The sequence below is a fragment of the Chamaea fasciata genome, unplaced genomic scaffold (assembly GCF_029207755.1).
Source record: "Chamaea fasciata isolate MVZ Bird 193981 ecotype frontalis unplaced genomic scaffold, bChaFas1.0.hap1 SCAF_7, whole genome shotgun sequence".
Classification (NCBI taxonomy): domain Eukaryota; kingdom Metazoa; phylum Chordata; class Aves; order Passeriformes; family Sylviidae; genus Chamaea; species Chamaea fasciata.
In genome coordinates this window covers 58,685,432-58,706,043 of record NW_027094092.1, presented here as the reverse complement: position 1 = coordinate 58,706,043, position 20,612 = coordinate 58,685,432, and the positions used below count along the sequence as shown (strand labels likewise).

The following is a 20,612-nucleotide window of genomic DNA, read 5'->3' as shown; positions in this document are numbered from 1 at the left end:
AGTTTTGCAAGAAATGAAATCCTTAAAAAAAAAAAAAAAAAAAAAGGAAAATTCCGAAAGCATCTGAAAACCATAAAAGTCAGTGGGATGCCCAGAAGTGCAGGGAGAGGGCCCCAGGCTTGCCCAATGAATCTTCACTGAAATCGCAAGATTTCGTTCCCTTTCCCGAAAGGGAAAGCCTTCCCTTTCGGGAAAGGGAACGAAATCTTGAAATCAGAGAACAAAGTCAAACAGATGCTCTGGAAAGGAGATATGAGGAAAAACAATGCGACTGAAAAAATCCGAGAAAATCTGCAACTGCGGCGATTGCAAGCTAATGGACTGAGATGAAAGGAGGGGCAGGGAAAAGGAGCAACACTTGCCAAAATAATTCCAATTCCTAGCCTGCAATCAAGGCAGAAATGGAAAGAAAGAGACAGAGAAAGTATTGTAAGAAATGAAATCCTTAGAAAAAAAAAAAAAACCCACGAAAATTCCGAAAGCATCTGAAAACCATAAAAGTCAGTGGGATGCCCAGAAGTGCAGGGAGAGGGCCCCAGGCTTGCCCAATGAATCTTCATTGAAATCGCAAGATTTCGTTCCCTTTCCCGAAAGGGAAAGCCTTCCCTTTCGGGAAAGGGAACGAAATCTTGAAATCAGAGAACAAAGTCAAACAGATGCTCTGGAAAGGAGATATGAGGAAAAACAGTGCGACTGAAAAAATCCGAGAAAATCTGCAACTGCGGCGATTGCAAGCTAATGGACTGAGATGAAAGGAGGGGCAGGGAAAAGGAGCAACACTTGCCAAAATAATTCCAATTCCTAGCCTGCAATCAAGGCAGAAATGGAAAGAAAGAGACAGAGAAAGTATTGTAAGAAATGAACTCCTTAGAAACAAAAAAAAAAACCACGAAAATTCCGAAAGCATCTGAAAACCATAAAAGTCAGTGGGATGCCCACAAGTGCAGGGAGAGGGCCCCAGGCTTGCCCAATGAATCTTCAATGAAATCGCAAGATTTCGTTCCCTTTCCCGAAACGGAACGAAATCTTGAAATCAGAGAACAAAGTCAAACAGATGCTCTGGAAAGGAGATATGAGGAAAAACAGTGCGACTGAAAAAATCCGAGAAAATCTGCAACTGCGGCGATTGCAAGCTAATGGACTGAGATGAAAGCAGGGGCAGGGAAAAGGAGCAACACTTGCCAAAATAATTCCAATTCCTAGCCTGCAATCAAGGCAGAAATGGAAAGAAAGAGACAGAGAAAGTATTGTAAGAAATGAAATCCTTAGAAAAAAAAAAAAAAAAAACACGAAAATTCCGAAAGCATCTGAAAACCGTAAAAGTCAGTGGGATGCCCAGAAGTGCAGGGAGAGGGCCCCAGGCTTGCCCAATGAATCTTCATTGAAATCGCAAGATTTCGTTCCCTTTCCCGAAAGGGAAAGCCTTCCCTTTCGGGAAAGGGAACGAAATCTTGAAATCAGAGAACAAAGTCAAACAGATGCTCTGGAAAGGAGATATGAGGAAAAACAGTGCGACTGAAAAAATCCGAGAAAATCTGCAACTGCGGCGATTGCAAGCTAATGGACTGAGATGAAAGGAGGGGCAGGGAAAAGGAGCAACACTTGCCAAAATAATTCCAATTCCTAGCCAGCAATCCAGGCAGAAATGGAAAGAAAGAGACAGAGAAAGTATTGCAAGAAATGAAATCCTTAAAAAAAAAAAAAAAACCACGAAAATTCCGAAAGCATCTGAAAACCATAAAAGTCAGTGGGATGCCCAGAAGTGCAGGGAGAGGGCCCCAGGCTTGCCCAATGAATCTTCATTGAAATCGCAAGATTTCGTTCCCTTTCCCGAAAGGGAAAGCCTTCCCTTTCGGGAAAGGGAACGAAATCTTGAAATCAGAGAACAAAGTCAAACAGATGCTCTGGAAAGGAGATATGAGGAAAAACAGTGCGACTGAAAAAATCCGAGAAAATCGGCAACTGCGGCGATTGCAAGCTAATGGACTGAGATGAAAGGAGGGGCAGGGAAAAGGAGCAACACTTGCCAAAATAATTCCAATTCCTAGCCAGCAATCCAGGCAGAAATGGAAAGAAAGAGACAGAGAAAGTATTGCAAGAAATGAAATCCTTAAAAAAAAAAAAAAAACCACGAAAATTCCGAAAGCATCTGAAAACCATAAAAGTCAGTGGGATGCCCAGAAGTGCAGGGAGAGGGCCCCAGGCTTGCCCAATGAATCTTCATTGAAATCGCAAGATTTCGTTCCCTTTCCCGAAAGGGAAAGCCTTCCCTTTCGGGAAAGGGAACGAAATCTTGAAATCAGAGAACAAAGTCAAACAGATGCTCTGGAAAGGAGATATGAGGAAAAACAGTGCGACTGAAAAAATCCGAGAAAATCTGCAACTGCGGCAATTGCAAGCTAATGGACTGAGATGAAAGCAGGGGCAGGGAAAAGGAGCAACACTTGCCAAAATAATTCCAATTCCTAGCCTGCAATCAAGGCAGAAATGGAAAGAAAGAGACAGAGAAAGTATTGCAAGAAATGAAATCCTTAAAAAAAAAAAAAAATAAAGGAAAATTCCGAAAGCATCTGAAAACCATAAAAGTCAGTGGGATGCCCAGAAGTGCAGGGAGAGGGCCCCAGGCTTGCCCAATGAATCTTCATTGAAATCGCAAGATTTCGTTCCCTTTCCCGAAAGGGAACGAAATCTTGAAATCAGAGAACAAAGTCAAACAGATGCTCTGGAAAGGAGATATGAGGAAAAACAGTGCGACTGAAAAAATCCGAGAAAATCTGCAACTGCGGCGATTGCAAGCTAATGGACTGAGATGAAAGGAGGGGCAGGGAAAAGGAGCAACACTTGCCAAAATAATTCCAATTCCTAGCCTGCAATCAAGGCAGAAATGGAAAGAAAGAGACAGAGAAAGTATTGCAAGAAACGAAATCTTAAAAAAAAAAAGGAAAATTCCGAAAGCATCTGAAAACCATAAAAGTCAGTGGGATGCCCAGAAGTGCAGGGAGAGGGCCCCAGGCTTGCCCAATGAATCTTCATTGAAATCGCAAGATTTCTTTCCCTTTCCCGAAAGGGAAAGCCTACCCTTCCGGGAAAGGGAACGAAATCTTGAAATCAGAGAACAAAGTCAAACAGATGCTCTGGAAAGGAGATATGAAGAAAAACAGTGCGACTGAAAAAATCCGAGAAAATCTGCAACTGCGGCGATTGCAAGCTAATGGACTGAGATGAAAGGAGGGGCAGGGAAAAGGAGCAACACTTGCCAAAATAACTCCAATTCCTAGCCTGCAATCAAGGCAGAAATGGAAAGAAAGAGACAGAGAAAGTATTGCAAGAAATGAAATCCTTAAAAAGAAAAGGAAAATTCCGAAAGCATCTGAAAACCATAAAAGTCAGTGGGATGCCCAGAAGTGCAGGGAGAGGGCCCCAGGCTTGCCCAATGAATCTTCATTGAAATCGCAAGATTTCGTTCCCTTTCCCGAAAGGGAACGAAATCTTGAAATCAGAGAACAAAGTCAAACAGATGCTCTGGAAAGGAGATATGAGGAAAAACAGTGCGACTGAAAAAATCCGAGAAAATCGGCAACTGCGGCGATTGCAAGCTAATGGACTGAGATGAAAGGAGGGGCAGGGAAAAGGAGCAACACTTGCCAAAATAATTCCAATTCCTAGCCTGCAATCAAGGCAGAAATGGAAAGAAAGAGACAGAGAAAGTATTGCAAGAAACGAAATCTTAAAAAAAAAAAGGAAAATTCCGAAAGCATCTGAAAACCATAAAAGTCAGTGGGATGCCCACAAGTGCAGGGAGAGGGCCCCAGGCTTGCCCAATGAATCTTCATTGAAATCGCAAGATTTCGTTCCCTTTCCCGAAAGGGAAAGCCTTCCCTTTCGGGAAAGGGAACGAAATCTTGAAATCAGAGAACAAAGTCAAACAGATGCTCTGGAAAGGAGATATGAGGAAAAACAGTGTGACTGAAAAAATCCGAGAAAATCTGCAACTGCGGTGATTGCAAGCTAATGGACTGAGATGAAAGGAGGGGCAGGGAAAAGGAGCAACACTTGCCAAAATAATTCCAATTCCTAGCCTGAAATCAAGGCAGAAATGGAAACAAAGAGACAGAGAAAGTATTGCAATAAATGAAATCCTTAAAAAAAAAAAAAAAAAAAAGGAAAATTCCGAAAGCATCTGAAAACCATAAAAGTCAGCGGGATGCCCACAAGTGCAGGGAGAGGGCCCCAGGCTTGCCCAATGAATCTTCATTGAAATCGCAAGATTTCGTTCCCTTTCCCGAAAGGGAACGAAATCTTGAAATCAGAGAACAAAGTCAAACAGATGCTCTGGAAAGGAGATATGAGGAAAAACAGTGCGACTGAAAAAATCCGAGAAAATCTGCAACTGCGGCGATTGCAAGCTAATGGACTGAGATGAAAGGAGGGGCAGGGAAAAGGAGCAACACTTGCCAAAATAATTCCAATTCCTAGCCTGCAATCAAGGCAGAAATGGAAAGAAAGAGACAGAGAAAGTATTGCAAGAAACGAAATCTTAAAAAAAAAAAGGAAAATTCCGAAAGCATCTGAAAACCATAAAAGTCAGTGGGATGCCCAGAAGTGCAGGGAGAGGGCCCCAGGCTTGCCCAATGAATCTTCATTGAAATCGCAAGATTTCGTTCCCTTTCCCGAAAGGGAAAGCCTTCCCTTTCGGGAAAGGGAACGAAATCTTGAAATCAGAGAACAAAGTCAAACAGATGCTCTGGAAAGGAGATATGAGGAAAAACAGTGCGACTGAAAAAATTTGAGAAAATCGGCAACTGCGGCGATTGCAAGCTAATGGACTGAGATGAAAGGAGGGGCAGGGAAAAGGAGCAACACTTGCCAAAATAACTCCAATTCCTAGCCTGCAATCAAGGCAGAAATGGAAAGAAAGAGACAGAGAAAGTATTGCAAGAAATGAAATCCTTAAAAAAAAAAAAAAAAAAAAAAAAGGAAAATTCCGAAAGCATCTGAAAACCATAAAAGTCAGTGGGATGCCCAGAAGTGCAGGGAGAGGGCCCCAGGCTTGCCCAATGAATCTTCATTGAAATCGCAAGATTTCGTTCCCTTTCCCGAAAGGGAAAGCCTTCCCTTTCGGGAAAGGGAACGAAATCTTGAAATCAGAGAACAAAGTCAAACAGATGCTCTGGAAAGGAGATATGAGGAAAAACAGTGTGACTCAAAAAATCCGAGAAAATCTGCAACTGTGGCGATTGCAAGCTAATGGACTGAGATGAAAGGAGGGGCAGGAAAAAAGGAGCAACACTTGCCCAAATAACTCCAATTCCTAGCCTGAAATCAAGGCAGAAATGGAAAGAAAGAGACAGAGAAAGTGTTGCAAGAAATGAAATCATTAAAAAAAAAAAAAAAAAAAAAAAGGAAAATTCCGAAAGCATCTGAAAACCATAAAAGTCAGTGGGATGCCCAGAAGTGCAGGGAGAGGGCCCCAGGCTTGCCCAATGAATCTTCATTGAAATCGCAAGATTTCGTTCCCTTTCCCGAAAGGGAAAGCCTTCCCTTTCGGGAAAGGGAACGAAATCTTGAAATCAGAGAACAAAGTCCAACAGATGCTCTGGAAAGGAGATATGAGGAAAAACAGTGCGACTGAAAAAATCCGAGAAAATCTGCAACTGTGGCGATTGCAAGCTAATGGACTGAGATGAAAGGAGGGGCAGGAAAAAAGGAGCAACACTTGCCCAAATAACTCCAATTCCTAGCCTGAAATCAAGGCAGAAATGGAAAGAAAGAGACAGAGAAAGTCTTGCAAGAAATGAAATCATTAAAAAAAAAAAAAAAAAAAAAAAGGAAAATTCCGAAAGCATCTGAAAACCATAAAAGTCAGTGGGATGCCCAGAAGTGCAGGGAGAGGGCCCCAGGCTTGCCCAATGAATCTTCATTGAAATCGCAAGATTTCGTTCCCTTTCCCGAAAGGGAAAGCCTTCCCTTTCGGGAAAGGGAACGAAATCTTGAAATCAGAGAACAAAGTCCAACAGATGCTCTGGAAAGGAGATATGAGGAAAAACAGTGCCAGTGAAAAAAACTGAAAAAATCACTTTGGGCACCCTGAATTAGTTTTTGTTTGGAAGCAAACCTGTGAAAGACTCCATGTAACTAATATCCTTGAATAGGAAGGAGAAAAAAGAAGTAAAATAAAATAAACACAATAATAGAAAAGACTACTTACAGATTGAGAATACAACCTGAGCAGTGTGGTGGAAGCAGTGGTCCTATAGAAAGGTGGTGTAGCTTTTGTCCTCTTGTTATCCAGTTGATAAGAGCTGCCTGTGCTGTCCCAAGTCCCAGATTATATTCAGGTGGGAATGATTGGCTCCTCCTCGTGGGCGGTGCATCTCACAATGGGTTGATACCATTCTATGAGTCTTGCAATGGGTCCTTCATTGCCCATAAAACAGAGATAGCTCTAGGAGGGAGTTACCTATGAGTCATGCAGCAAGGCATTGATGGGGCCATTAACAGAAGATAGTCCAGAGGGAGGGGGCCCGGGAAAAGACTACCCCACCCGGTTTCAGGAGCTCATGAGGATGGTGACTGAATACGTACTTTGGGCACATCCCACACTGCAACCCAAGACATCAGGCCAGAAATGGAAATCAAGAAAGGAGAGGAAAAGAACTGGGAGAAATGCCACTTTGAAATTGAAAAGGAAAAAATTCCAAAGCATGTGAAAACACAGAAAGTGAATGGGATGCCAAGAAGTGCAGGGAGAGGGCCCCAAGCTTGCCCAATTAATCCTCATTGAAATTGCAAGATTTCATTCCCTTTCCTGAAATGCAATTCACTGAAATTCTAGCACCACTTCTAGAAAGGTGGTGTGTGAAGACGGCACAGCTCAGTGTGGTGTGGGACGAGTGGCCTCGCGTTCTGCACATCATGGAATATTTATTCTTATAATAATTGGGAATATCAATGAAACATCTTGCCTTTCAGAAATGAATTGTCCTAAATGCCAGGAGAAGCTTCAAATGCTTTTCCAAGCAGTTGGAAATGCTACCTCGCTGAATGCTACCATTACTTCATTTGAAGTAAATCAAGATGTTAAATTTTGAGATTACCTGGAAATATCCAAGATTTTTATTCTCCAAAATGGCTCTACTTTTGCCAGGAAAGAGAGATAAATGATGCAAACTTGATCCACATTTTAAACTCAGCAGCACAGAAAGACACAAGCTTAAACTGTTTTTTATTACAAAAGATTTTATTGTAGTTATTTACACCCGTTCCTTGTTAAGTGTATAAATGTAAACATTTATTTTAGATGTATTTCTCTTATCTTGCAGTTCATCCCCTGCTCAGGTTAGATGACGTTTTTTTGAAGCATACAGGTGGTGAGGAAAGTTAAGCTATATTCACAGAATATACATCTGCGTGCAGGGAGAGTCCTCCAGCCCTACGCCAGCGGGATGGACACTGTCCCGTTGGCTCTGCTCCTGCTCCTCGTGTGGACGCTGGACTCTGTGATGTCCTCGGAGTGATCCTCGCTCTTCTTCTCCTTCAGGCTGTTGATGAACCTCAGGGTGATCTCGTCCCACTCCTCAGGCAGCAGCATGAGCAGGAACCCGACGCAGATGATGATGGTGGCCCCCAGCCGCACCACGCTGAAGATCATTTTGTGTTTCAACAGGTCCACAGCTGGGAGTGAACAACAGCATCAGAACAGCAGCAAGGATAGAAGGATAGATGGATGGATGGATGGATGGATGGATGGATGCATGGATGGATGGATGGATGGATGGATGGAGGCACCAAGAGCAGCCTGGCACACCCCTGTGACGCTCTGTGCTGCGCTCTGGGCGTGACACTGGCTGTGTGGCTCTCAAATCTCCCCAAGCTCTGACCTGACAATGCAGTACTGGAGGTGCCACAGCTCCTCTGTCCCTCACTGCCTTGTGCAGGATCTGAGGGAGCCTGGAGGGGTTGGATTAAGCCCCAAGATTTCCACGGTGAAGGGTCTGTGAGGGAGCTGAGAAAGGGGCTCAGCCTGGAGAAAAGAAGGCTCAGGGGCAATCTTCTTGCTCTCTGCAAGAAGAGGGTGCAGCCAGGTGGAGCTCAGGCTCTGCACCCAGGGAACAAGGGACAGGACAAAGGGAAAAGACATCAAGCTGGGATAAATTGGATATTAGGAAAAAAAAATGCCACTGGAAGACTGCCTAAGGCACAGGCACAGGCTGCCAGGGGCAGTGGTGGAGTCACCATCCCTCAAAGTGTCCAAAAAAGGAGTGGACATGGCACTTCACTTTATGGTTTAGTGAGCACGGGGATATTTGGTAGAAGGCTGGACTTGATCACCTTGGACGTCTTTTCCAACCTTACTGAACCTGTGATTCTGTGATTCCTGAGACGGAAGGCACTTTTTGGTAACTCTTTATCCACAACAGGCTGCATCAGCAGAGCGTTCCCTCAGGTTGCAGGAACCAGGGATGAGGAGAGAGCAGCACGTGGGCCAGAGAGCTCCAGGCGCTTCCAGGCCCAGCCTCCCAGCTCCACCAGCACCCACAGCACACCTGAGCCCTCAGGCAGCCTCCCACAGGCTTTGTTTCACAGCTGCATTCCCCTAAAACCAGATATTTTCTGGTGCTCACACCCCCAGGAGTGATGAGGACGAAGAGACTGAAGAGCAGAGACAAAGGCTGTTCAAGGCAACTCTAGAGCAAATTTCCACCCAACAAATTATTTAGGCAATAAAACTGCTTTCTGAGCTCCCATGGGCTCATTTTGGCAGCAGCAGCCGTGGCACTGGTACCTGCATTTCCAGGGACGCTGAGCACGGTGCCAATGGAGATCAGGATGGGGTAGGTCAGCACAACCCCAACGTTAACCAGGATATTGAAAGCTAGGGAAAAACAGAGAAAATAATACATGAAAATGGGGGGAAACACCAGAGTGAGACATTTCTCCTCCACCTTGCCCCTACAGGTACAATATGTGACCTTAAGTATCCACACCACAGTGACGGAGCTGTCACAAAGTGATTGATTTTTTATTTTTTCACTATGAGCATGAAATTAAGGGAAGCTCTTCACAGGGGAAAGGGGAGGGCTGGATGGCCTTTCACAAACTATAATACTGAGGCTATCACACTCATTTTCCATGGCTTTGCACAGGCTTTAATCAGATACAAAACCCCTGGTCTTTTGTTGTTTTGGGGGTTTTTAGGGTTTTTTTGTTACATGACAGCATCCCCAGAGAGCTCCAATTTCCTTGAAAGATTGAAAAATCCTTAAAGTTTGCTTAAGTTTCTTCAACCTTTCCTTGAAACATTAAAAGCAAACTTAAGTTTTTGAACACCCACCACCCAGTCCTGCTGCTGAGCTCCCTGCACAAGGTTGGGTTTATACACTTGGGTGACAAATTATCCCTACTTTTGGTCCCCTAGGAGCTCACAGGGCAGCTGCAGCTGTGGTTAGAGCAGCTCAAGGTGCTCACAGCACCTCAGCTGCCAGCCTGGCCACGTCTCAGGATGGGATGGGCAATGACATTCTCTCTGCTTCCATTTAATAAACATGTAGTGAGATAAAAACCTCTTCAATTATGGAATAAAGGAGACTTTACCAAAGGAAAGGATGTTGTTATAAGTGGAAATTAAAATGCCCCTGGGCTGAATCCAACAGATATTTTGCTGACAATTCTGGCTCAGAAAGAGGAAGCCTTATGTGAGCCCTGCCCAGGGCCTGCAGCATCCCCAGAAAGGTGCCCCAGCCCTGGGTGCCCCTGTCAGTGCACAAACATCCCCCGGGAGCTGACTGGGAACATGCAGCCCTTTGAAATGGGATTTACAGCAGTCAAGCTGTGCCAGAGACAGGGGCATTGGTGTGGAACTAAGGCAGGGATGAAAAAACGGGCAATTAGTAGTGCTGCTTCATGTTTACTCCCCGCTATTACTGTTAATTATTAATTACTGTTAATTATAACTATGCTTACATATCAATTATTAATTGTATATCAATTAATAGTAATGTTTCATGAAGTGTAATGAAAAATATGAATCATTTCTAAGGAGCACCAGTTAGCACCGGGACCATAATTAATCTGTGAGAGAGAGCTCTGCTGCTTAAGGGAACAGGGGGAAATTGTTTGTGCCCGAGGCAAATTTTATACGGGGTTGGAGGGGTGAAGACATAGAAAAATAAATACATTTTTTTAATCACTTACCTAACCAGAGGCCAGCTACTCCACACAGGTAACCCCACGGCACAGCAGAGAAAGGGTACCAGTACTCCACTTTTGTGAAGTAGAGGATGATGGGGGTGATGGAGATGAAGATGAAGTTGAAGAAGCCCAGGGTGGACACGAAATGAGCTGCTTCCCCGAAGTTTGCGCTCCCAAGAAACATTTTGAACAAAACCTGGAGAGAAGAGGAGGGGTTTAGACTCCACGCCTGTCATGGAAGCACACTGGAGCAAAGGACAACATGCCACAGCCCTTTTCCTAGACAAGAGTCTTGCAAGGGGATCTTTGGTAGGATTTCTGCCCTTTCCTGTGTTTTAGCACCACATCTTTACCACAGGGATGGCTGTCTGTACAACAAAGCTTTCCACAAAATGCCACGAGGAGCAAGTGTAGAAGAACCCAGGAAAAACCCAGAATAAACCAAGAATCCAAGGACACACCATTCCTGCAATGAATGTAGAGGATTTGGGCTGAGTGTGGCAACACTGGGATTTGGGAGGAGACTCCAGTGACTTCCACAGCATGACCCTGCTGTGAGAGGAAATCCAGCCTGGAAGGGCTTACTCTTCAACAACCTGTCCTCTGTGAGCCTAAATTCATGAACTCTGAGTGACTTTTGAAAGGCCACAACACATTTATGAGCGAGACAAGCAAAGTCTAAAGCTGCAAGGACAGCTTCGGATCCCGCCACAACTCACTCCAAACTTTACACACGCAGCTGAAAACAAACCCAGCCACGTTCAGCCCAACCTGTTCCTGAGACACAGAATCCCTGCCTTTCCCAGCCCTCACCTTCCAGAGCAGCCATTTCCTCCAAGCAGAAGTGTCTCTAATGAATTGCCTGTGCCAGACTCACACCAGGGCTCTGAGCCCAGCATGTGCCACGGAACTGCAGGGCTGACCTGGGATGAGTTTGCCACCCTGGCTCTCCTCCCTGATGCACATGGAAAGCCCCATTGAAAAATGCTGATAAACCCTGTTGCGATGATTTAGAAAGGATCTTAAACTCCTCAGGGCGTGGCAGTGGAGATTTCATTAAAGGCTCATCAAGAAAAGCCATTCTGGGTAATTGGCAGACGAGAGCTAATTACCCTCATGGTACATTTCCTGACGTTGTCACAACATGAGTGATGCAGGAGTGAGAAGCAGAAGAAAACACTTATATTTTACAGCAATTCTCTTTGTATTCGTGTCTTTTCAACAGCCATTGTTAATGAATTTAGGAGTGCCAACAAACAGTTGTGACCTACCTTATAGAGTGCAGACGTGGAGGCTGATCCCACGGCGTAGGCCACCCCGATAATTGAATCACCCTGGAAACCATCTGCATATGCCATCATTACAATTCCTGTGATTGCCATTATTGCTGCCACTATCTGCACAGACAAAGCAAAGCAGTGTAAAGCTGAGATCATCACTGGGAGGGGCTTCCCATGAGCGTCATTACCCACTTGCTCTGACCTGGAGCTTTCTTGTTTTCCCTTAAATAGGAAAGATCGTGGGAGAGATGTAAGGCACAATGAAAGTGTGTGCACTGACAGGGATGTGGATCTACAGCACCGCAAATTCTGCTGGGGCCTACTGACAGAACATCCACCATTATGCATTTTGTCAGCTAAACATCCACCTTGGAGAGGCAACTGCAAGATCAAGAAATTCTAAGGCATCACGCTCTACTGTGTAACAAGAGAAATATTTAGCATTGCGACCAATTTGACTTGAAATGCAAACATTGATTTGAATGCCAAACATCCTGGAAATTTAGTCCAGGGAAATGAGCCCTGTATTTTGGAATAGCAGGGTACCACAGGGAGCTCTTCCAGCTGTCTTGGGTGTGCCCCGACAGCTTTTTTGGATAGGCATGACCAAATTTCTTCATGAAGCCTTTACCTTTGTGCTTAGGTTTTTTGCCTCATTTGAAAATCCCAGAGAGAGCATCTAAGGAGATTAAAAAAAAAAAAAAAAAAAAAAAAAAGAACAGGAATCATTAACTACACCATATCTGAAATCCTGGGTCCTGACTCCAAGAACCTTAAGGAAGTGGTAGGGAGCCCAAAGTGTTTTATTCCTTAAAAAAACTCCCCCTCTCCACCTAATTGCCCTCGGCAGGAAAATGTGGAGTGTGAATTCCAAGGACACTGAATACCCAACTTCCATGCGATGTTTCCCAAGCCAGTGCACAAGTCCTGAGCCAACACCAATGTGACATGGGCACTTTGCCTCTTGAAAACACCACTGAACTTCATTTAAGAAATATTTAATCCTGGATAAACCTAAGCTTCAGCCCACAGACTTCAAAGACTTCATCTTGACCCAAACACGTGTCCGCCTGTAAAACAGCCTTTCAGAGCTTACAGTTTCACCAAGAATCCCAGAAAACCACTGACACACATCCCAAGCAGATGTGAGCCAGACTGAGGCAATAAACACAAAAAATCCCACAAAATAACTTCAGCAGAGCTAGCCAGGAGAGCAAAACCATGTTTCAAGGGACACACAGAACAGGGACACTCAACTGATTCAGGTGCAGGTGTTCCCACACAGGGGACAATGTGGAACCCAGAATCACCTCCCAGCGCAGGGCCAACCTTTTGAGATCCCAGGTAAAAATGTCATAGCTCCTAAATCCCATGGGCATCCAGGCCAACATCTTCCCAGGAAAACTCATCTCCTGGGTGCAGCTTTCTGTCCTTCCCCCTCACCATCGGCCCTATTTCACCAGTCCTTGGGGCACACACAGTGCCCTCTCACATGGCAGTGGCTGTTCCAAAGTCACAAACCCCACTGCAAGTCTGTATCCTACCCTTCTGACATGTAAAACACCCCAGGCTCCAAGATACAAAACCTGAAGGTATCACTGACACCTCCAAATTCACCATGAAATGGCAGCTGGAACCCAGGATCCAATGCTGTGGGCTGGAGTCCCCTGTGGAATCGCAGTCTCTCAATGGTGTGATGAGATCTGGGAGGGTTTTAGCCAAGAGGGGTCCAGGAGTTTTCCCCCTTTTCCTTCCCAGGATAACACATTTCAGCAGCTGGGCCATCCTGGGAGACACCACAGAAGTCCCAGACTCAAAGCAACAACAAATGACAGCCAGGACCCCTCAGACATCCACAGCCTCTTCTCTGAGTGTCCAGAACTCCCCTGCCCTGCCACACCGGGATTCACCTCAGGCTGCACTACTCATCCTGCCCTGCACAGAAATTCAGGATTTCAGCTGTCAGCTGGAGGGTTTCCAGCAATGTGTCTGTCTCAGAAGGCAAAACAGAAGAGTCCAATGTAGTAATGCCCTCCTTCCAAGGGCAAGGATGGAGATTTAACTCTTGGTGCCCTCAATGCTCAGTCCTTTCCTTGTGTCAGTGAAAATGAATAGATCCATCATCCCCTTTCTTCCCGTCACGAAAAACTCACTCCCAGTCTGTCTAAACCAAATTTAGAGAGCCAGGTTCCTAATTTAATCAAATATTTATAAAGCCAAGCACCTTTTTCCCCCCTGAAACAACTAAAATGATGGACACATGGAGCATCAACACCTCCTGAGATGTAAGCGAGACCTGGGACTGAAATTATTTTCAGAAAAACAGCAGAAACATTATTTAAATTTCATGCTCAAGGCTCCTCCTACATGTTACATACCAGGGCATCAGCACAGCTGACCTGTGTCTGCCTCAAGTTTTGGCTTTAGAAACCTGAGCTCACATCTGCAGGCTGTTCTGCAAGGTCACGGGAAGCAGAGACAGCTGTCAGCTCATTAAATGAGGCTTTTAATTAATGGAAGAGTGTAGTAACTGTCTTTTGGAGCCTCCAAGGTAAGGAATGAAATTAACTTGCCTCTTTTTTTTCTTTTTTCCCTGAAAGAGAGCAAGGCCAAGCAACAGTTTATCAGCAACATTTTTTTTTCTATGTGGAGCACAGCAGAAAATGAGGAGTAAGGAATCACAGAATGGTTTGGGTTGGATGGGAACTTAAAGCTCATCCAGTTCAAATCCCTGCCATGGGCAGGGACACCTTCCACTAGCCCACGTTGCTCCAAGCCTTGTCCAACCTGGCACTGAACACCTTCAAAGATGGAGAAGAAACCTCTCTCCAGGCTAAAGTCAACATTTTCAGGGGAGCAAAATGTCCCCAAACTACTCCGTATCTCCCTAAAAAACATTGATTCAATTCCACACATGAAGCCCAACCAAGGGCTTAAATATGCAAACATATAAGCATGGGCCTAAATCTAAGGAGCACAGGCCAGCAGAACTACTCAAATACATAAATTTTAAATATTTGTGCTTGCTTTGAGCCAAAACTGTCTGGACTTCCCAAAGTGTAACATGGAGATGTTATTAATTTGAGAGAGAGATATTCAGAAGTGTCCAAACAAAGGTTAGGGTGCAGGCAGGGATAGTTCTGTGTGTCCTTGCCCAGGGCAGGAGGTATTTCAAGGTACCTGAGCTCTACCTGCACTACTTTTAGAGGTAAATAGAACCAGAGAATTGTTAAGGTTGGAGAAGATCTCACCGAGTCCAACCCTTCACCTTACACTGCCAGATCCACCACTAAACTGTGGCCCCAAGCACCACATCAACACATTTTCTGAACACTTCCAGGAGTGGTGAGTCCATCATTTCCCTGGGCAGCCTGTTCCAGTGCCTGACCATCCCTTCAGTAAAGAAATCTTTCCTAATATCCAACCTAAACCTCCCCTGGTGTTTTTCTCTCTCGGGTGGGTGCTACAGCTTCATCACTGATGGCACGTGGCTCTGCCTGCAAACACATCACAGCAGCTGAAACTTTGTGTGCAGCCCTTCTGCAGTTATTCAGCGCTCCCACAGGTGGGATTGTGCCATTCCACAGGGTGGCCAGCAAGACAGGTGGCATCTAAAAATGCAGCCCTACAGCCTGGCTGGCAGCTGCTTTCAGGTGTGCAGGAAGGGTGCCAGGGGATCAGAGGGGATGTCAGGCAGCTCCCACGTGCCCGTGGACATCCATGGGCAGTTTGGGGACTGCTGCAGCCACACTGGGCAGACAGGGAGCTGGGAATGTGCTGCAGGGTCACTGCTGTCCCAAGCACTGGAGCATCCCCACCTCGACGCGCCACGGGTGCGACCGACAGCCCCGGAGCTCTGGAAGAGCTGCTGGGAGCTGAGTTCCTTGGAAAAGCTGGCTGAGCTCCCAGGTGCTCAGTTTTTCCACAATAACGTGGCTCAGGGTATGGGATTAAACCTTTTATTTCTTTTCATGTCCTCACTGTCCAAATAACCCAATTCCTGCTGCTCTCCGAGGGGCTGTGGGCGAGGGCAGCTGAGGCATTCAGAGCACAAAAAGCTGTGCCTGTGCTGCTCTGTCGTATTTTAGCTCTCAAACACTCTCCTGCATGGTTATTAAGATCATTAAGTGTTATTCCTGTCAGGAGTGCAGATGGAAAACACTGTGAATTGCCTCTCCAGCAATGGGCATGCAGGCTCTGCCAGTGAGCAGAGAAATCCAGTTTATGTGCAGGATTTTGCTGCTCACTTTCCCCTCCAGGTTTTTCCTGTGTGAACCCCACGGTGTTTATAGCATTCCTACTAATGCATATTTATGGCAACCTTTTTTCAGTCAGTGAAAAATAAATAATAACTGAAAATAGCTTTTATTTCTAGGTTTCTTTAACAGAGTAGGCTAGCAGAACACAAGAGCTATGCTTGCTCTTCCAGAAAGACGTTGCTTTGGGATGAAAATTAGCTTATAGGATACAAAATGTTCAATTTCTTCAGATGATCAAGGGGCAGAGGGGGGTAGTTACTGCTCCTGTTATTTCTGTAGAGGACTGAGGGTTTTACACCCTGTTCATTCTTTGAGTCAGTCAGTGGGCTGAGGGTGGGTCACATTCACCTGATCTTTCTGTATTTTCAGCTGTGTATGAAATAGATATCCAGGTGTCTGGCTTTACCTTCAAGCACTGGCTCACCTCCTCAGCCTGGCAAGCACAGCGCTCTGCTCAGTGTCCTGGTAGCGGCTCCAAAAGCCAGATGAGATACCTGCACAATGGGATGTCTTTTCCCTTCTTTTCTGAACCCTTCTATCACATTATTAATTAAAAAAAAAAAAAAAACAAGCTGCTGTGCCCATTTTCAAAAAACAAACTGACTTGGATGAGTGTCCTGATCCATCACACTTTCCATGGAATTTAAATCCAGCTGCTGCTGGTCCTTCCGGTCACAGCCACCACACCTGGCCCCAACCAGTGCCTAATGAAGCTCAAGGTTTTCAATATTTCAGTCAGGATTGTGCCCAACACGACCTTGAGCCAATTCAGAGGGCAATCTGCATCAATGAACTAGCAGAAATCCTCACTACTCCTCATCCAAGGTGTGAAGCCAACAGTTTAAATTGCATGTTTAAATTTAAATTGCTGCATACTGGGAGATGTGTGTATGGAAAATTACACAACAAGTCTGCCTTCCCCAGACCAAGGGGCATATCATTTTTTTCAAGTTCTGTTTGAAATTTTTGCAGGATCCATTTTACTGCCAGTGAGTCCTGTAATACTTCTGTGCAAAATGCACCTCCACACAAGAGAGCTGTGTTAATTTTAAAGCAATTTTGGCACATGCACATGTACGAAGTGATATGGTAGCACAAGAAAAATACATCACGCATCGAAAACCTCTGTCTACCCAAACAAGGAATAAAACCGCTTCGGTTAGAACCTAAGCATTCATCACTAAGTTTAAAATAAAATTAACTAAACTTCAGCACAATCAGCCAAGACAGAATAGGTTTATATGAAACTGGAAGTTCTTCTATTGCTATTCATCAAGTTTCACTTGGCTGTAATAGCTCCTTGAAATTCCCACACTGAAGTTCTGAGGTCTCTAACTGACCCTGAGGCTTCATCATAAAACTAAATGAGAAAGGTTTTCATGGTGTGTCTACGCCTCAGTGCAGCAGTGCTATGGCAGCACCTTGGCTGATGGCTTTAAGTGCAATTATGAAAACACGAGAGAGTGGAAAAGGAGGCACATTCATTACCCTTGCTCCCATGAACCTGTCTTTGAGCACAATCCAAGAAAGCAAGAAGACAAAAGCTTTGTTACAACAGAACAGGGCAGAGACGTCTGTGGCTGTGAGCTTCTTTAAAGCCAGTAAATACAGGTAGTTAGTCAAAGTCCACAGAATAGAAAAGGGAGCAGTCCTTTTAAGAAAGAGTTTCAGCGTCAGACCATCTTCACCAAAAATCCGACTGCATTCCCTACGGAAAGAAAAGAGTTTCAGTCTCAGCCAGGGTTTTCCTTAGCATTCACTCCAGCACAACAAACAGTCATTAGGTTTTATCGAGCTTTTCCTAACTACTCCACACGCCCAAGAGAATCCATTATTTAATTCACATAGGAAAAACAACCCACAATCTTCTTAAAACAGCAATTTCGCAAGAAGAAAAGACGTAACTTACCTGGAATAATCACGCTCTGTGCAACAATAATCCCAGGGACTCACACACGGAAATGAAGGTTATCTGTAATGCTCCGACAGCTCCCAGACTCTGCCTTCAAGGCCATGAGCACAGGGATTAGAATCACCATTTTTTTCTCTGCAGCTTGCCAATTTTTTTTTTTTTTTTTTTTTTTTGCTTTGCTCCAAGCCCTGTTTTCATTCTTAATGAAATGTATTTTTATGTATGGCCAAGGAAGCTTTAAGATTTGCCTAAAGATACTCAAAAAGACTGCCAGACACATCAGCGTGGTGGGGAAGGGAGCCACCAGGCAGTGGACGTGAGCCAGGCAAACAGGAGCGACAGAGAAGGAAGGAAAAGGGAGGAAAAGTCATTTAACAGCTTCATTTTACTGTACAGTGAAAAGCTGTGTTTTCTAGGAGACATTTCCTTGAGGACTAAATCGCAAACAAAAACCCTCACCTTCCCAAACACTGCATCACACACAGCTCAAGTGAGCTGTTTGCTTCTTAGGATTTCAGGAATCTCTGCCTTTCCTAGACTGGGAAGAATGCTTTTTAGCAGCACTCTTGGTTGAAGGTATTCCTGAAGATATTCCCAGTGTGCTTCACTCCTTGGCATGGCAGGCTCCCTGACACTGCTTAAAACATGAGAGGTCCCACAAGTGACCCCAAAAGCAGTGGAGTGAACCAAGGCACCCTCAACCTGCAGCACATCCTTCCAAGGAACGGGATATGGAGGGAATAATCCAAAGGTACTAAGGTCCTGGGGCTCCAAAGTGCTCACAGCCAAGCATGGCTGTATTTGGAAGATTAGCAAAATATTCGTTATGTAGGATTAATTAGCAACTTCAAAGATTGTGCTGCAATGTGATGTCAAAAATGTTTGTTATTTGGGGGTGGTGGGGGTGGTCTGATAATTATCCTGATTTTGAAGACAAAAATTGTTTTTAGGGCCCCTTAACCATTTTTACTAATTCTTGGGCATTTTGCTGTTAAAGACATCGCTGTTTTTTATTCTTAAGATTGGAAACCCTCACTCTCATTTTGAGGAAAGTAGAATAAAAATATCTATGTAATAACTGAGATCAGCTACATCTTAACCTTAATGATTTTACGGTTCTACTCAATAACCACTTGTTTCCTGATGCCACTAAGACAATCTGATGTACAAAGCAGTCATTTCTGGTAATAATAAATTCCATTCTCAAACACTATGAAACAAGTTAACACTTCAGGCTGGTGGATCTGCTAATTATCTCCTTCACTCTAGTTGACCTCAATGCTCTCAGGAGTCCTGTTCATCAAAGATGAGGATGAAAAGGTTTAAAATATAAAAAAAGAACAGCTACTGGTGTGCATCATTTATCTGAGATGCAAAGCAAACACTTGGTGAAGCAAATAAATTAATGCCTAACTTTGATTGCAGGCTTTTGTAACTCTGATTTCAACAGGAGTTAGAGGTGACAAGTTTCCCTGTGTGAGAAGGGACTCACTGGCAGCACTTCAGAGCTCCTTGACACGCAGATATAGCAGTTTACCTTTACAATATGCTTCCCCTTGAAACTCAGGTGGGTGCAGAGGGTGATTCTGGGCTCAAACTCCATCTCACCTCAAGTCAGGTGGGTGCAGTGTGGCTGTGTCACCATTCCATGACACCACAGCCAGGGTGCCCCATGTCCTGGCAGGAACAGACCTGCACTGTGAACTCCACACCTTTGTGGTGGGAATTCTGACATCACTTCTGGACCTCTGTAAATCCAGCCTGCCTCAGGAGCTGTCAGGATCTTAGAGGAAAAGGAGCCTGTGCTGTGTTAAAACAAGGCAGAAAGGTGCCTGGGCTGCCTCCAGAAATGCAGGGCACAGCTGGACCCAGATGCCAGAACAGGCCAGGTTTTGTTGTCCTGCAGATCCCTGGGATGTCTGCACACAGACAAACCCGGAGCAGAGTCCGGAGGATGGATCCAACTGCCCTGACAATGTGAATCCTCAAAGGAGGAAGGCTCAGTGGTTATTACATTATGCTGGATCAGATTAATTACTATTCTGGGTCAGGTTATTACATTAATTTGGGTGATTTGGGAGAGGCAGTTGTGGCTGCCCCAGCAATGTCACTTATCTCGGAGTTCCCAGAAGCAGTGGGAGGGGTAAGCAGAGATGCACAGCCAGGAAGAGAATCTGGAAATGCTCCACAGGCTCCAGGCAATGGGCTGCTTAAGCAGGTGGGAGGGCCTCCATCACACACAGCAGTGGCCAGACAAAACAAGGGCAGGGGGTTCCTCAACTCTCAGTGAAGAAAATGCAGCAAAGTCTCTGACAGGGTCGTGCTGAGTGAGGCAGAGACTTGATGAATTCACCCCTGTGCTTAGGAGAGCTCCATGAATAATGCTCAGTCAATAAGGAGGTAAGGAGAATATTTTCCCAGTCAGATTGCCTGAGGCTTTGTGAGGGCTGGTGGCTCAGAGGTTAACTCAGCCTCTTTGACATGCAACTAAAATTAAACTTGTAGGAGTCATCAGACATGGCAGTGCTTAAAACCTCGGGCTCAGGAGAGAGGGCTCCCTGGAACCCTCCCCACACAAATAATGCTGCAGGCTGCTGACTTTGAGGCACAGACAAATCTAAGGGCAGCTGACCCTGAAACTGTGACACAAACTGCTTCCAAATGCACAAGAGGTCTATTTAAAACCTGCCCTCTAACACAAATAACTCTTTTTACTTGCAGGTAGCCCTCAGCCACCAGCTCTGGGCAGCGTGCCATGCTCTCAGGAATTACAGCACCTCAGGCAGTCATGTAGCTTTGCTTCTGACACCCACTAAATAGCTCATGTGCCCTCTCAGTTATTCTGATGCCAGGCCCTGCACAGGAATGGGTTTGTTCCCTCCTGACATACAGCTGCCTCTGGAGTGAAATCCAGCAGCTGGCTTTAAGCAGCTCACAGAAAAAAAAAAAAAAATAGCAAACAGGTGGAGA

General features: G+C 45.0%; 1 protein-coding gene across 8 annotated transcripts in view; it reads right to left on the bottom strand.

The window, feature by feature from the left end:
* Nucleotides 1-7,254: 7,254 nt before the first annotated feature.
* SLC35F4 (solute carrier family 35 member F4) overlaps nt 7,255-20,612 on the bottom strand; it is a 111,274-nt gene continuing 97,916 nt past the window's right edge. For 2 of the 8 annotated variants that reach the window (XM_066189052.1, XM_066189055.1), the window contains 6 exons: nt 17,219-17,438; nt 12,103-12,150; nt 11,463-11,588; nt 10,195-10,387; nt 8,786-8,875; nt 7,255-7,674 (listed from right to left, as the gene is read on the bottom strand). In XM_066189052.1, the coding sequence (XP_066045149.1) occupies nt 7,433-7,674; nt 8,786-8,875; nt 10,195-10,387; nt 11,463-11,588; nt 12,103-12,150; nt 17,219-17,438 (919 nt within the window). In that variant the 3' untranslated portion in view covers nt 7,255-7,432. The other 6 variants (XM_066189056.1, XM_066189057.1, XM_066189053.1 and 3 more) reach the window with 6 other exon arrangements.